At 28.6% G+C, this 18,314-nt stretch overlaps 2 protein-coding genes across 5 annotated transcripts in view; one reads left to right on the forward strand and one right to left on the reverse strand.

Moving 5' to 3' along the window:
- Positions 1-18,314, reverse strand: part of LOC136080639 (uncharacterized) — a 51,382-nt gene that overhangs the window by 21,687 nt on the left and 11,381 nt on the right. The window contains exon 3 of one of the 3 annotated variants that reach the window (XM_065797546.1): positions 13,870-13,983. The exons of the other annotated variants lie outside the window; for them this stretch is intronic. Coding sequence (XP_065653618.1) covers positions 13,870-13,983 — 114 coding nt within the window. The remainder of the gene's footprint in view (positions 1-13,869; positions 13,984-18,314) is intronic. 3 annotated transcript variants of the gene reach the window in all.
- Positions 6,076-8,935, forward strand: LOC136080638 (zinc finger MYM-type protein 1-like). Of its 2 annotated transcripts, XM_065797545.1 has the most exons (3): positions 6,076-6,447; positions 6,574-6,675; positions 6,757-8,935. In XM_065797545.1, the coding sequence occupies exons 1-3, from the start codon at positions 6,248-6,250 to the stop codon at positions 8,786-8,788; spliced, it is 2,334 nt and encodes a 777-aa protein (XP_065653617.1). In that variant the 5' UTR covers positions 6,076-6,247; the 3' UTR covers positions 8,789-8,935. The 2 variants fall into 2 exon arrangements, with proteins under 2 accessions (XP_065653617.1, XP_065653616.1); XM_065797544.1 differs by having other exon boundaries at positions 6,152-6,447; positions 6,574-8,935.

Consider the following 18,314-nt stretch of genomic DNA (forward strand, 5'->3'; position numbering starts at 1 on the left):
AAATTACAGGAATTTAATTTTTGGTAGAAATTGAAGTTTTATTAATTTGATCATTCATTTCTGATGAATCTTTGTTGATGAAACACAGTGTTAAATGGAAAAAAAATTTTGTTAAGTGGTTTTCTACTAATATATAATTGCTCTGTTCTTTTAAGAACATTGAGCACTCTATTGTGTAGAATACTTTTTAAAGTTGTTTAAATATATATATATATATATATATATATATATATATATATATATATATATATATATATATATATATATATATATATATATATATATATATATATATATATATATATATATATATATATATATATTTATATATACATATTAAAAACGAGTAAAACAGATTAAACTTGTCATAATTTCAATTGATTTTAAGAAACTTATTTTAGCAACACGTTTAACCGTTTTTTAAAATACCAAGTAAAATATATAATAATTACTAAGTTACTCTTTTATGCAAACTCAAAACGTGCATTAAAGAAAGGATATTGCCTTTAGTAATAATTTTTTGATTATTATAGTATGTTTGAAACAGCGTGGTAAACAAGGTCTCGTCTCTTAATCCAATGAATAACACATAGAAATGCTTCATGTTTCATGGCAATATTAAGAACAACCTTAGCTGCTTTCTGTCTTACAGATTTGAGTTATTAATAATATCAAAAATAAATTTGATATATCCTAAATCAAGGTGATTATTTTTCGAAACAATTAACTTGACCCTATTTTTTGTGTTACTCTTTCTCAACCTTCAAAACTGCACAAACATTTTTGGTTGCTTGGTATATAAAACAGCAGAATACTTTGGAATAAGTTGAACGTTAAATTTTATTTTTGTAGTGATATCAACTGCTACAAAAAGCGGTGCTATAATTTTAATCAAAACATGTAAGTAATTAGATAAACTAAATATTACTTGTTGCTCAATTCAGTGATGTCGCCTTAAGAGCGTGGGGGTAAATATCTTCTTTCACCCAGAATTTAGGAAAGACAAAAGTTTAGAATTTTCTTGCTACAAGTTGGAACAGTTGGGAGTTTCCCAACTGGGATAACGGTCGGTATTAAATTTGTAGAAAAAGATATAATTTGAATGAATATATATATTGAGATTATTATTTTTATTCTGTTATCATAAGAGTGATAAAATTTATAAAAATTACGTCATTTAAAAACTACGGTAAATTATAGTATCTGCGTTTGTTTTTCAGAGTACTAACTATGAAAAGCAAGAAATATAAATTGCAATGTTGCGTATGCAAAGCAGTTTTTAATTGACACTATAAAACCAGCCATAAAAGATCTGTTCATTGTTGTAAAATGGTTCATATACAATTAGTATGAGTCCCAGAGAATCCTCATGTAGCCTCCTTAGAACGTTAGAACGCTGATAACGATGTCAAAGTGGATAGTGAAATACAAAATTGTGAACATATAAAGTTAAAAGACCTAATAATAATTGAATCATCAACTTCAACATGCGGTATATACATAGAAGAAGAAAAAACATCTTCTGTTAAAAAATTTAAAGAGGACGCAAGTTCAGAAGTTCGAGATAAGGACGTGAAAGATTAAAATCTGGGTCATATTATTGTCTTTGAACGAGCAGGAGAATAAACAGAATTAAATTCTGAATCAGATTATTTACCTTAGTTTACTGGCAGTGAAGAAAAGGATGACAAAATATTATTAATTTGAATACTGCTGAAATAAGCTGTAAAACAACAAATCGGCCTTTTCTCATGGGGAATATGGGTGTCTAAGTTGATAATCTTAAAGAATGTAGTGACATTTATAAAAAATATTATGTAAATAAAAACTAGTAAATGAAAAATTCACTGCAATTGAAATTATGAATGCAATAAGTTCTATGGTGGAAATATCAAAACTGTTTTTTAAATGGAAAACGCTTTTATTTGAGAAATTGATATCAAAGCTCAAAATATTATAACTGACAAATCAATTATAATATAAAGATGCCTCAGGATTGATAAGTAATCAAAAGTAGTATTTACTCCAGTTAGGGCGTTACCAACCAAAACTTGCTAGTTTCCCAGGTGACGGTAAAAATAGATTTAATCCCCATTGTTGCAAAGCTTGAACAATTAGAATACAGCACCCAGAAGGATGCCGCACTTTATTTTATTAGCTGCCTTTTCCTCGAGGGTATTGGAAAGAAAGGAAAAACTGAAGATAAATTTGGATTAATATTGGGGTAAGATCTTGGTCTATGATAAAAAATTAAGGGAAAGGCAAATTTGGGGAACTTCAGACGCACTTTATCTTTTAAGCAAATAAAGTTGCATCAATTGAATATTGTCAATATCTTATGAAAAAGAGACATATAGATCACCTTATTGATAAATCCAAGAGATTTGCTCTGATGGAAGAACAAAAAAAAGAAGTTCGGATTAGAAAAACTTGAGAATCTGGGAGTGCTCAATAAAGTAACTTTGATGCAGTGGTGAATCTTATCTCTCGCCACAATCCCACACAAAGAGCCTAGATTTAAAATAGAGCCTTTTTTTCCATATAGAGTTACAAACATGAGTCCATCATCTTAAAATGAAATGATTAGTTTAATTTCAACTGAATCGAAAATTTAGATCCTTGATGAAATTAAAAGCTCTAATTTTTTTCTGTGATGACCAATACTACCATCAATATGTCACACAAGCGTATGGGCAAATTTATGGAGGGGGTGGATGTTGTTGTGGTGTGACACTCCCCAAAGAAGTTGATTTTCAAGTTATATTTGGTTTTTTAAGGAGTATAATTGGCTAGTCGGGTGTTTGAAACACTTCAGTTGGATGAATTTTAGTTTTAAAGACCTTTTATTTTTAAGAAGCAGTCGGTACTTTTTAGAGATTCACCCTTTCCACCATCCCCACCTTCTCCTTCCTATTCTTAGAATTGACGCTGCACAAGGAAATAATGAGTATTGTTGTGAGAACGGCCAGTGAAAACGGTGAGATTCGTGTAAGGCTTTTGAAATCAGTCAAATGCACTGATAAGAGTGGAATAATTGGAAAAGTGATGATGAGCTAATTATATCTTCTTTACATAAAGAAGGCATTAACACATCAAAGATGACCTTTCAATTTCTAGACAACTTAAGGGAGTAGAAAAGTATATAACAGGGAAAGTTGGCCATAATGCGCCCTACATACCTTGTCATTACCACAAAACTAGCACTGATTTTGAACATGCTGCAATGTTAATCCTTTAATAAAAGAATTGTTTAATGTAATCAGACATTTGCATGTTTAGATTACATCAAGCACAAAAAGATTTAGTCACTTGAAGGAAAAATTTGAAGACATTGACAATGCAGTACAGCTTGCAAACGTGTCTAGAATAAGATGGACCGCACGAGCAAAGTCTGTCAAGGCTCAAAATCAGTGTTTAGAGAAGGTTAAGTTGAAAACCTTTAATAAGAAATAACAAGTTTTTTTAAGAGACAAAAAGCGTAATTTATTTTCCCAAATAAAATGTGCTCATACGCATGGAAGGATGCTTTACAAACTCGTCAATCAAAGCAGAGGGTATGTAATATCGGGATGGCAATTTAAACTTGGGAATCTGTAGAGTTTATTGATAAAAGACAAAATTAGGGTCTTCAAATACCCTAAAAACTGATTCTAATTCATTTAGTTCAATATTAATAATCTTTGACTCTTCGAATATATCGCGAGGCTTTTTAGCTTTTCATAATCTTTAAAGTCATCTTTATAAGAAGCCTCAACAAAAACTACTTTCAATCACCGGCTAATAATAAATGTTTGGATATTTAGTAAATGCTTAGTGAACTTTATTGGTTCAAATTGGGTTCCAAATTACGTCTTAACACAATCTAGATGAATAGCTGACTGTAGTTATCTTCTGGAGTTTAAGTAAAGTTTGGAATTCTTCTTCCAGTGATTTGTGATGTAATCTTATGTTTCCATGGCATCTCCGGTTTTTCAAGTACACAACATTCAGCTGTCAGAACGGTCGCTACCTTTAATGCTTTAAAGCGAAATTGCTTCGGCCTACTTTTAACACCTCCATATGCGGGTGGGTCCAATAGCTTTTCTTTCTTTTTGCTTTGCAAAAATAGATCTGCATGTCTAAAATTTTTTTCGATGATGGTTTAGTATTATAATTTAGTTAAAATAGTATATTTTAAAAGAAACACTATTAACAATAATAATATCGTGAAGATCATGCGCAAAACTTCCATTTTGAAAACTGTATCGAACTTAAGAAAAGATTTTAGATAATCCGCTTTTTCTGACTTATTATTGGCTAAATTTTATGAATGATTTTTCAAAGTCCTCAAACTAACTAATGATGACGGTAATGGTAATAGGTATAAAAGATGTTTTTGTATAGATCCATGTAGAATTGTGATTCCCTTATATTTTTGCTTACGAAGCTTTAGTCATAACAAAAGTGTTGTAGGAAAGAATCACTTTCGCTTTTCAGTTTTAAATTTTTAACTTACCATTTTTTCAATTCCAGAGAACCGCTTGCATATTTTGAAACCCTATACAGGCTTAGAATAGGTAGAAATATGAGCAATCTAATTCGCTGATTTTGAAAGAGAGGTGATTGCTGAAAAATATATTTAAAGTCAAAACAAGCAGTTTTTTGAAAGAAATTTTAAAGTAATGTTAAACTAAGTTTATAAATACAAGTCTTGTGTCACACAGGAAATTTATTTTATATAGTTTTCTTCAGAGCATTTAAAATGTATCAAAATCTATTTTTACTAGAGAATTTTCACTCGTAAAATCTCAACATATCAGTAAAGTTTATCTTGAAGATCTATAAATGTGTTTCTCGGAAAATTTAATTTCCTTGGCTTTGTCAATATATGAATTTTTATGTCAATATATGAATTCTGAGGAGATTTTGTTTTCATTTTTTGTTTCAACGTTAGTTTTGATGAGGCTTGTATATTAATTTTATTACATAGTTCTAATAAAGCTTTTTCCTCAAACCATTAAACACTTTTTGAAAGTTTAAAAAAAGTTTGGCATACTACATTAACTTATGGGAAAAAGATGACAATTGGATATTAATACTCTATTTGAAAATTTAACAAAAGAAGTAAAACTCATATGTTTGTTTACTAAACAGTAACTTTTGTAACAGTTTTGAACAGTAAGTTTTGTATCATTACAAGCAAGAAAAAGTAATAAAGTTGAATATATTAACTAAATAAAAGTAGATTTTGGCATCAAAAAAATGCAAATGAAAGTGCTTTGTTTTTATAATATTAGGTGAATTGTAAAATGATCAAAAAAAACCTAATTAATTTGGACGCTAGGAAGGAGGGGGACGGCTTTAAGCCCTCCCCCTCCTTCCCCTATTTTTATAATTAAATGTGATAGAATACATTATACTAATTCAGAATCATATAAAAACATTGGTCTGAAAACTTGAGGAAAGTACTCTGATTTGATGTTAAAGATTAAAAAATTACACTTAAAACGCGAATATTCTACAATCTTTTTTAAAAAACATTTTAACACTCTTTTTTCCAAAATTAAGAAATTATTTCTTTGACTACAAGACCCGGTTTTTATTGTCGTCAAAATTTAAACATTTTTAAACTTAATTCACATTTTAAGATGTTCATCAGGGGCGGATCTAGGGGGTATCCTGTGTTGCCCAGGATTCACCCATAATATTATAAGAAGTTATAAAAAATTCCGATTCATAATATAAAAAATACTAAACTTAAATTTATAGTTTACTAATATGTATATATGAGTTCTTTAAAAAAATAAGTATTGCCTTTATAGAAAAACATACACGGCTTTAACAATGTTTCAAAGACTCTCTCTCTCCTCCGTGATGTTACAAAACGCCGCTATTAATCAGGATTCTTTTTTTAAAGTAAACGGAACCGAAAGAACCCTTTTAATAAATCGTTATTGCAATGTATTTATTTTGGTTGCCGTAATTAAGGCCAAAAAAATCCCTATTGTTTCAGGATTCATTTGACCCGAATTTCCGGTAGACAACAAAAAAAAGTTGCAGGAACGTTTGATCAAAAGGGTTCTCTCGGTTCCGTTTATATGTAGAAATGAATCCTTAATTATTCCAATAACGCCTTAATTATTCGTATAAACTTTATTCGAATAATTAAAGCTTTAAAATAAAGCTATAAGTATTCGAATAAATTGAAGTTTTATCAAAAATTAGTTTAAAGTAATTTTTAATACAAATTTTATTTTTGTTTGCAATTATGGATTTGTTGCTATCCAATGCCATTAAAGCCAAGCATTTGCCTAATATTACGACTTACAAAGTAAAGCTTCGTAATAATCTCAAAGATTTAAATTCAAAGTTTCCTGTTGTAAACAAAGATCTTCTTTCTTTAAGAAATTCTGAACTGGAAGCTTTTATTCCCATGCAAAAAGAAAATGAAGACTATATTGTTTTAAAGTATGAGTTTAAACGCGTTTTTTTATGTTTTATTTTGTTTATAAAACAATAATTCTTAACAAATAACCTTTAGTTAAATATGTTTTTTTTAATTATATTTAGTTTATATATGATATGACTTTACAGGTCAATGGAAAATGGTAACTGTCTTTACAACTCTGCTGCTTTATTAATAAATTCATCAGATAAAACACATGAAATTCTTCGACTATTAACTTCTGTTGAGTTGTTTGAGAAAGCAACCTTTTATTCAAGATACCCAATAATCTTAAACCAAGTGGAATCTAAAAGTTTTTCTTCACTCTCTAGTGTTTTCATGGCATGTGTTTCATTTGAGTCTTCTGATTCTTTTACAGAATTAAATGATATAAATATTTCTGAACTTATAAAAAAAGAAGCCTATAACAATTGCAGAAACAATAAATTTGCTTCTTTTCTTTGTTTAATTGCATTATCTACAGTGTTAAATAAGCAAATTCGTTCTGTTTATCCTGAATTTGGACTTGAAAAATATAAAAAGTTATTTAATGTGAGTATATACCCACGTGGTGATCATAAAACAAATAAAGAAATTCTGAGTATTTTATGGTGTAACACTGATTGTCGCTCTATTTCCAAGGATAAAGATATGTGGTCACCAAATCATTTTGTCCCTATTGTGAAAAGAGAAGTTTTATGCTTAAAGAAATTTGTCAAAAGTGATTTAAAAAGAGGATCGTGTTCAGTTTTGCCAAGTGTTCTATCGCATTCTTCTGTTACCACTAAGGTTCTTAACTTATCTTGTCAACCTCCTAAAAATCCATTTTCTAATAAAAAATCATTAGTTCAATCTCACATAAAGTTTTGCATAGATAATGAAACTAAAATTGTAGATGTAAATATTGATATTACTCCTAATCCAATCTTAGTTAATTGTATTCCTTGTACATCAGATCAGCCTTCAAGCCTTCCTTTTTATGATGTTTCTACTTACTATGAGCGCAGTAGACATCTATCTGCTGGCAAAGATGATTCAATGTTATTAGATCTAGTTAATAAAATATTTATTCCTAACTTGTCTTTTGTTTTTCCTGTTTCTGGTGAAAAAAAAAAACGATCATTTTTACATAAATGGCTACTTGAATATTCCTGGTTAGCTTACTCACAGATTGAAGATGGAGCATACTGCCTTCCATGTACACTGTTGGGTAGCAGAATTCCAAACAATACCACAATAATCAACTTTATTCAAAAACCTTTTAAAATATGGGGTAATGCAACTCGTGCTTATATGGATCACAATAATAATTGTCGACTTCATCAAATGTCAATGCATTGTCTGAACATGCTGCAATCTAGATCTAATTCAAAAAAAAATCTGATTGAAGTTGATATTGATAATCTAAGAAAAAAACTTATTATAAGTAATCGAAATAAATTAATTCCAATTATAAAGACAATTATTTTTCTTGGCCGCAACGATATTGCTTTTCGAGGTCATCGTGATGACAGTAAGTATCATCCACAGATTGGAGAAACATGTAAAGACAACATTGGTATAGGTAACTTTGTAGAGCTTTTAAATTTTCGTATTGAAGCAGGTGATAAAGTTCTTGAGCACCATATTCGTTCTGCTCCTAAAAATGCAACTTATATATCTAAAACCGCACAAAACGAACTTATTGAATGCTGTGGAAAAACAATCGAAGAAGTTCTAATTAAGAAAATTAAAAAGTCAGATTATTTTTCTATCTTGTGTGATGGAGCCTCTGATTGTTCTAATGTTGAACAGCTATCTCTAGTTATAAGATACATTGACTGTGATAATGTTATTTGTGAAGACTTTCTACGGTTTATTGAATGTAAATCTGGTACAACTGGTCTTAGTCTTTCGCAAAACATAATTTCTGCAATTGATGATCTTGGTCTTGATATCCAAAAATGTAGAGGTCAAGGATATGATGGTGCTGGGGCAATGTCTGGTAAATTAAAAGGTATTTCATCTAGAATTAAACTTATCAATTCAAAGGTTATTTTTGTTCACTGTGCATGCCATAAACTTAATTTAGTTATTAGTAAATCAGGCAATGTTCAGAGTGTTAGAAATGCTCTTGATCAAATCAAAGATATATCATATTTTTTTAACTTATCACCTAAACGTGCTAGCTGTCTCAATAAATTCATTTTTCCTGGTCAAGCAAAATTAATTGATACATGTCGAACTAGATGGGTCAGAAACTTAAAGGTCTGGATGTTTTTTTTGATAACTACATATCCGTTTTTCATTCAATGGAAGAAATGGCATACAATGAAGGTAAAAGTTATAATATTGATACTTCTTCAAAAGCTTCATGTTTTTTAAATCTTATGACAAATTTTTCTTTTATTGTGAGCTTAGTTTTAACAAAACAAATAATGGACTATTTCTATGCCATCACTGTTGTTCTCCAAACTAAAGCATTTGATATATCACAACAGTGTAATGAAATAAATTGTTTAAAAACTCAAATTTTAGATTTAAAAAAAAATATTGATGTCTATCACAACGAATGGTACTTAATTGCTCTTGACCTAGCTAAGACTCTTGATGTTTCAGAAGTTAAACCAAGGCTCTGTGGCAGACAAGTTTATAGAGATAATTATCCCTCTGACACAGTTTCAGATTATTTCAAATATTCCATCACATCTCCTCTTCTAGATCATTTAATTAATGAATTAGAAGATAGATTTGATGAAGGTGAGATGATTGTTTACAAAGGTTTATCTGGTATTCCTGCAACTGTTGTAAAAAAAAATAAAGAAAAATGTTTTTGGAAATCAGATTTTATGGAATTTTTGCATTTTTATATATCGGATATGCCTCATCCTACATCAATTCATGCTGAATTAGATTTGTGGGAAACATTTTGGAACAATCAATCTGTGATCCCATCCACTATTTCAGAGACTTTAAAGTCTATTGATATGAGGGGTTTCCCAAACATTAGGGAAGGTTTTTTAATAATGGGAACAATTCCAATTACTACATGTGAATGCGAGAGGAGCATTTCTGTTATACGCAGACTGAAAACTTATATGCGAAGCCGCATGACAGAGTCAAGATTTAATTCTTTAGCTCTGATGTCTATTCATCAAGAAATAATTCCTGATGTAGAAAGAGTTTTAAATATTTTTTCTGTTTTAGGGGAACGACGTTTTGAGTTGGTTTTTACCTAATATTAATTTATTAATTTCTTTTTTGTTTATTGACTATATTCGTGTATTTTATTTTATATTTAAGTTTACCTTATATTTAGTGAAAATTAGAAAAGCAACATAAAAAATTAAAATTAAAACCCTATTAAAAAAATTTGGCCTAATTGCCTATCAAGAAAAGGAAAGAATCCAGAAATGGAGGACTAACCTAAGGCAACAATATTAATACTTTACATAAACTGCCTATCAAGAAAAGGAAAGAATCCAGAAATGGATGGCTAACCTAAGGCAACTATATTAATACTTTACATTAACTGCCTATCAAGAAAAGGTAAGAATCCAGAAATGGAGGGCTAACCTAAGGCAACAATACAAATACTTTACACTAACTGCCTATCAAGAAAAGGAAAGAATCCAGAAATGGAGGGCTAACCTTAGGCCACATGACAGTTTACAGATGGAGTGCAAAGTCCTATGGCTTACCTTCTCGTTGGTGCACTTCGTTAAATAGGTTAGACAAGTAAAAAATGTCTAATTTATGAACAGAATAGCCAAGGCAATATTTTTATTAGTTTTGTTTTATATGGGTAATTGAGAACAATGCCAAGTAAGTAATAATAAAGTACTGATGCCGCTTTGATGACGAATTATAGTCGGCGATATATTTTTGCAACCTTACCCCCCCCCCCCCTTACAAGCCCGGGGGAGGGGTTTACAAAAAAATATCGCCGACTATATTTTGGCAATTCGAAAAAAAACAAGCAACACCCACAAAAAATCCTGCATCCGTCCCTGTTCATTAGGCTGGGGTGAAAATAAACAAAAGTGTGAATTTCATCACAACAAATCATACTTATTCGCCAATCCATGTATGAAACCAGCATTTATAAAAAATAAAAATGCTTTATTGGAAGTGCCCCATTTTAACCCTTAAACATCAAACAGGTCCCTAATATTATAGAAAAAAAATTTGTTCAAAAGTATGTCATGTTGGGTCTCAAATGAGGCGAAATTTTTTTTAAAATTATTTTGTATTTAGATTATTAGTTTAAAATTAAAGTTTAAAATTAAATTTTAAAAAAATTTAAGGCATTTAACTGCCTTTTTTAACATTAATTAACAAAATAAATTTTTTTCACGGTGTTTTTGAGTCAATTTTTTTTAGAGATGTTTTTTTAAAACATGATGATTATTTTTGAAATTTTTATAAAATTTTGCTTCATTTGAGACCAACATGACATAATTTTGAAGAAATTTTTTTTTCTATAACATATAATTATATATTTTAATAATAATAATATGAGGGACCTGTCTGATGTTTAAGGGTCAAAATGGGGTGGTTTTCCATGTCTTATATTAATATTTTTAATAATTTTTGTTCATTTACAGTTAGACGCAACAAAATATTCTTTGAAAGACCAAACTTTTATTTTCACCCCAGCCTAATGTACATACATCGACTGACAAATTTAGGATTGGCGCAATTAAATGAAAATACATTTGTCGTAAGAGCAAAATAGATATTTATTAGAAATTAACATCAAAGCTAAAAATAGATTTAAAGAAACAGACGTGCCTTTTTAAGGAACTTCTTGAGAATAGTGCATGCTTATAAAATACATTGGTTGCTGTTTATCTTACCCTTAATTGCTAATGAAGGGTGTAACTCCATTGTGAAAATCTCATTTATCAAAATATTTGATAACCATCGGCGGCGCTGCTTCAATAGGCAAAATAGATAAAGCAGATAGACTTTCTTGGTTTATCGTGCTTCTTAAGTAGATCTTAATTAGTTTTAATTTTGAAAAGCCTCTCTCAGCAGAAACAGTACTTACTGGAATTATGAGCATGATTCTGATTGTTATGTAAAGATTTGGATATATATCTCTTCAAAATTATTTTCTAAAATGTACAGTATAAGTTGCTTTGCATTTATATTTTCTAGTACAGTGGGTTTTAAAATTTGCAGTTCTTCATAATATTCGAAAGGATTTATGTTGCTGTTTTCACCTTCCCAATGTATTTTACCTAAATTATTACAATGCTTGAGCAGGTCCTCACTTGGGAAAAATTTTTCAAGTAATTGATATCGTAAATAAAACCAAATCAATCAAATTATTAATTATGCGCTTTGAATCGAGATTCAGTGTTTTTTCAACACAAATTTTAGACTGCGCCTATCATTGTGTTGAAAAAATTTACTTTGTACAGGGTGACCATAAAGTTCTGGTACTCATTTTTATTAGTTTATTAGACTTAAGAAATGTATATTTGTCAATATTTTTGTTTCGATTTCATTCCTATGTCAATTCTTAGTCGTATTAAGGCATTTTTTTTATTTAAATCTATTTTATTTTTAGTATGAAAGTCACAAAAAACCATCGAGTTTCTATAGAGCATTTGTTCTTTAGTGGATGCACTAGAGTAAGGATAGCAAAAAGACTTAAAACTCTTCGAAGAACTGTCTATAACAATTTGAAACGTTTAAAGAAGACAGGCAGCACCCAAGACAAGCCTAGAAGTGGAAGACCATCGACATCAAGTAGCAAAATTATTATCAAAAAAGTGCATTATAGAATTCGTCAAAATCCTAGGAGGTCGATGAGAAAAATGGCAAATGATTTGCAAATAGGTCGTAAATCCTTGAGAAAAATATGCAAGGATAAGCTAAAACTTAATCTATACAAGATCCAAAAAGCTCATCTTCTCACAGACAATATGAAGAAAGTAAGAATGGAAAGATGCAAGTTTTTGCTCAAACGTTTTCCTTCGGTGCGCCACTCAGGAATTGTTTTCACTGATGAATGTTTATTCAATGTTGAAGCTTTCTTTAACCATCAAAATGATCGGATATTGTCCAGAAGTATCAGTGATGCAAACATGAAAGGTAGAATTGCTTCTCGTTCAGGACATCCGCAATCCGTTATGGTTTTTGGAGGGAAAACTTCGGATGGCAAAACTCCGTTTATTTTTGTGGATTCTGGAGTTAAAATTAACAGTCAAAAATATTTAAATGATTCCCTTATAAAAGAAGTACTTCCATGGTCTCAGTCACACTTTGGTACAAAGCCCTGGACATGAATGGATGAGAATGGTCCCCCTACTCGTGAGATCTCAACCCGTTGGAATATTCCGTGTGGTCAGTTTTGAAGCCCAAGTCATGTTCTATCCCTCATAGATATTTGGACTCTTTGCGCCGTGCACTTCAGAAGGAATGGAATAATCTTTCTCCAGAATACCTACACGCCGCAGTCAATGATTTCCCCAAGAAACCTAGGACCTGTATCAAAGATAAAGGTGGTTATTTCGAAATCTAATGTTGTAGTGTGATGGTTAGTTGTCAGAATAAAGTTTATTTTTAATCTTATTCGCCTTTTTAAATTTAGTCGTTTTTATGGCAATTTTACTATGTGCCAGAACTTTCTGGTTACCCTGTACTGTGTTTCAGCAAATTGTACAGGTTTATCCATGTGTTCATAATCAAACATTCGTTTTTTTTGTGCTATTCTTTATCTTTAAACTGTGACTCAATTTCGTTAGCGCTTTTTTGTTTTGATGTTTGGGAAAAAATATTTTATTTGTGCCGTTTTCACAAGTCAACAAACAAACTGAAAATCGACAGATAAAAAAAAACTTTTAAAAAAAATTAATCACATCAAAACTATAAAGTTATGCGTTTTGTCAAGAGTGTTCGCATAGGATATAATTTTACATGAACGCTACTAATTATTTTACTAACACTATTATTTATAGAATTACATTTTGTATATTTATAACATTCATATGTAATAAACTATTAAAAATTCATTGTTGCTTTGAGTTTCTAATATCTGGTTATTATTTCTAATACTTGGTTATCTGGTACATGATCAATCAAGTATTTTAATTTTAAATGTCAAAAAATTGTTTATAAAGCAAAGAGTTATTATTTAAATGCGATGGACAACTTTTTTCGACTTACATATAGTAAACATCAAAACATATTGTTAAAATATATAAAATTTATAAAATATATATTGTTAAATATTGTTTTCACGTTCGTTTAAAAATAGTTTAGAAAACCTTTAATGGAGTATTTTGCCATACAGTCTACAATTGTTTTGTTTTTTTAAATAGCATTAAAAAAAAAAAGGTGCACTGACTTTTCACGTTTTAGAGTGCTGAGTTTTTATGCTTTATATAACTGTGTCGTAACACAAATAGTAAAATGTTGCTTATATATACACTTGTCACAGTATTTTATAATACCTTTTTTACATGTCTTTTTATCTAACTGCAACTCAAATCCAGGATTGCATGAGCATACTGGTTTTCCAACCAATGTATTACAATATTGATCACAGGCTGTATGTGAACACAAATCTTACAAAAAAAAAAAAAAACGTTTAACCTTTGCTTACACTGAACATTAAACATCATAATTAGGTTTAACAATAACCAGTAAAAAAAACTTGAAACTTTTTATTAATGATATTGTTAATACAAGTTAAAAATACTAACAAGGATGTAAGCTGAATGTTGAATGATTAAGTGCTAACGAACATAATCTTATCCTTAAGATTATGTTTTTTATTAATTTCTTTTTATAAATTATAAAAAAATATTATAGACTATACAGATACAGTTATTTTTAATTCACTATATGTATTAATAAAGGTTTTAATTGCAGATTTTTAATAAAGGGTTATAATTATTAATTACATGTTTTATTTAGAATATCTAAATATTAATACGCTAATGAATAGTGCGCATAGTTACGCCTAATGTTCGTGTTGTTAATGACGGTTCTGTATTCTGTAAAACACACCATTTCTTAGTTTTTAAGTAGTTTCTAGACTTTTGAATGCGCGGTTATATATTCCATGCGGTCTTTCGAGTAAGGTCAGCAAGCAAATTAAAGCTGATATATTATTATTTTCGAAAAGAATTGATGTTGTTCATTGTTTAAAATAGAAAATTTAAATAACCGTTTGTTTGTTGTTGGTTGTTTTTATTTTTCTAATTTTTATAGCCTGTTTTCATTTTTTAGAAGAAGTTAGAAATAAAATGTCTGGTAAAATAGTTTTTTTAGTACTATCTAAACATGAATACTGTAATTTATCTAATCTTCTAAATATGAATACTGTAATTAAATAGTGTTAGTGTCGTTTCAATTTCTTTTTTAATAAAGAACTTTCTAGGCTTTTAAAAGCGTTTCTTTACTCCACGCGGTCTTTCAAGCAAGGTCTTCCAGCCGATTAGAGCTGATAAATTTTTAGTTTCAAGTGGAATTGATGTCGTTCATTGTTTAAAAACTAAAATTTGTTTGTTGTTCGTTGTTTTTATTTTTCTGTTTTTTTTTAGAAGAAGTTAAAACTAAAATGACTGGTAAAAAATTTTTTTTTAGTACAATGTTTCTTTTTTAGTAAAGTGTTTCAGTTTTGACTTCAGTCTTTTAAAATCAATTTAAGCAAGTATTTTTCATTTTTTAGAGCAGTTAAAAGGAGCTGAAGGTCTTTTTAGTAAGTTTATAGTGTATAGTAGTTTACTTATAGTTTATATTAGTAACATAGTTATATTAGTTTATTTATAGTTTATATAGTATATAGTAGTTTATTTATAGTTTATATTAGTTCAAGTTTATTTATCGTTTATATTAGTAAGTTTATTTATAGATTATAGATTAGGATTAATGAGAATACAAATTTTTTTTTAGACAGGCTAGCTGACAGCGACTTAAGTAAGTTTTATCATTTAGATTTTATTTGAGTACAAATGTAGCATTAGCAATTTTATTGTATATAATTTAATCTCAATTTTTATTTTTAGACAGACAGGTAGAACTCAGTAAGGACTTAGATTTTGTAGATTTAAAAACTTCTTTTGAATATTCTTTTAAAGCATTGAATATGTTTTAAATATTTTAATAAATTTTGTCATTTAGGTGTGGTAGCATCATCAGTTGGTGCAAATAGTAATGTCTTTTAATTTATTTTAAAAAGAATCAATGAATATTGTTTATTTAAACATAATCATCAGGATAAAATAGATAGGATAGATAAAATAGCTTTTTTATTTAATATTTTTTTATTTAGTTATAACTTGCACCAGCCACAACAGGTAACTTCGTACATTTATTTTAATATACTTGAATTACATTTGTTACTTAACTTTTCAAGCAATAAATATTGTTTATTTCAACATTATCGTCAAGATTATATAAATAAACTTTTTATTTGATAATTTATTTTAGTTGCTTCTGGATCAACTTTAAATAATGGTAACTCATTAATTCATATTTTATTTTAGATAAATGTAGATAAAAAAAAATGTAAGTTGGAAATTTTTGTAGAATTAAAAGCAGTAAGCTTTTTTCTAAAGGTTCTTTCAATTTTTGGATTAAATCCACTATCACTACATTTGTTCTATGTTTATATAATGTACTTTAATAATTTTTGTCATTTGAAAAAATATATCTATGTTAAATTACACCAGGTTGTAGAAAATAGTTATAGTTTAATGACAAGGTTGTAGACTGTTAGAGCAGATTGTAGATCTTTGATCTATTTAATCTATTTAATAACCTTCTACCAAAGGGAAAATTCACTATCAGTTGTTTGTTTGTTTTTCTGTTTAGTTGACAACAATGAAGAGAGAGGTAGTATGTATAAAAGGATTTTTATTTTTTTATAAAGTAACTAAAATGTTTTTTAAAATATTGTTGTTGACTTAAAAGTAAAACAGTAGGTTTTTATAACTTTATACAATAAGCCCAAGAACTTAGGTAATACTTAAAATTATATTGTCAATAATAGAGAAGAAATTTAAAATTCTCAGTAAGACAGCTTCTTATTATTTTACATCAAGTTAGTTTAATTAAAATTTATTTTCTTTAGTTGATCAAGAGAGAGCTAATAAAGGTATTAGTTATATTAGTTTATTGAATTTATTTTTAAAAAGTTAAGTAGATATTTTAACGTCTATACATTTAAGTGGTTTTATTGTTTAGACACAGAATTGAAGACTGAAATAAGTCAGTGTTTTTGCTATTAGATAATTGTTAATAGGAATTTGTTTATTTGTACTGTAACTGGAATTTTAAAACTTCAAGCACTTAAGCTTTATTTTCTTTTTTCTTTTAGGAGAGTTGGAAAAAAAACTAAGTATAAATTATGTGATTAGTATAGTTAAATAAAGCATTTATATCTGTACACTCAGTAATCCAAGTCAGTTGTCACATTTTAGAAATTGTCCAGGAGAGAGTAAATAGTAAAATAATTAGTCTTTATTGGCTTCTTTATTCTTGATGGTTAAATTTATGCTTTATTTAATTTTATGTTTTATTTAATTCTTATTTAATTTGTCTTGAGGCACATGAAATATAATTTTGACAAAAATAAAAAGTTTAATAAAAAAAGTGAAAAGTCATTTCTGAACTACAGACGTTTTTCCTTTGAACATTGTGGGGACACCAGACCCTTTATATTGACCAAATTTTGTTTCACATTGTTGCAGGAAAACAGTCTTTATACCAATGTAGATACTGAAACACTAAAAAGGTCTCATACATAACTAATTTTCACAAAAAACTGGATAACCGACCTTTGTCTTCTGAGGTACAGATATTAAAATTTAAAGTTTATTTTAGTTTTTTGGTTTAGTTTATAGTTAATTTTAGTTTAGTTTTTATTAGTTTTAGCTTCAGTTATCTTTTTTCTTACTTTAGACAACTTCATGGAAGAAATGAGGGGAATAGGTAAAAAAAATTATAGTTATATATTTATTTATATGTAAATATAATTCTATCAATTATTCAGAGGTATATTTTGTCTTTAGTGTCTGGTAGAAGCATAACTGGTAGGGCTGTGTTTTAAGTTTTATATATTTTTACGGAGAAATATGTGCAATAGGTGAAAGAATTATTTAATATAAATATGACATATATAAACTGATTGCATTTTACTCATATTTTTATTAAAATTAAATTTCTCACAAGTTTAACTCTTTTAATTTACTTTTTTTCATTTATTTTTAGCATCCTCTTCATCCTGTGAAAATGATGAGGTTATGCTTTATATTTTGATTTAAAAAAATTGTAAATATTTTTAAATTTTATTATATCCTTCAATTTGTAATTTTAGAGTCATTAACATTTGAGGAATACCAAAGATATCGCTCCCAACACCCAGGGCCTCTCTCGGAGAGGTCCTTCAATAAGTGGCAAAGTAATGGCGGTATGGATGAGCCATCCTTCAAATGGAGGGCTCATCCATACCGGGGTGTTGGGAGACACCGAAGAAAAAACAGCAACCAAAAGGTTGTAAATGACTTCTATCAGTGATGATATTTATAACTTTTTTGTTGCCGTTTTTTCTTCGGTGACTTATTTTTATTTTTTTTAATTTTGTAATTTTTTTTTTTTAATTTGTAATTTCTTTTTATGATATATTGTTGTATGTTTGGTTTGTTTTTGTCTTTTTTAATTGAAATTTTATTTGTTTTTCACCAATTAAACTTAAATATAGTTAAATGGATTCACTACCCAATCATCATAATATGATGCTACATTCTATTTGTTAAAAATAATTAATTGGTAGTTTAATTTATTGAAAACACTGCTTTTAAAATTTACTATAAGCCAAGACTATTTAGCTATATAAATGCAATTTATTTATATCTATTTGATTTTTTATCTTTAATGTTTCTAGTTTGGC

This window comes from Hydra vulgaris, chromosome 05 (genome assembly GCF_038396675.1).
Source record: "Hydra vulgaris chromosome 05, alternate assembly HydraT2T_AEP".
Taxonomy (NCBI): domain Eukaryota; kingdom Metazoa; phylum Cnidaria; class Hydrozoa; order Anthoathecata; family Hydridae; genus Hydra; species Hydra vulgaris.

Excerpts from the sequence above, each read along its gene's own strand:
- LOC136080638 (XM_065797544.1), top strand. The coding sequence starts at position 6,248 with ATGGATTTGTTGCTATCCAATGCCATTAAAGCCAAGCATTTGCCTAAT. Across the intron at positions 6,448-6,573 it reads GAAGACTATATTGTTTTAAA|GTCAATGGAAAATGGTAACT; the intron begins GTATGAGTTTAA and ends ATGACTTTACAG.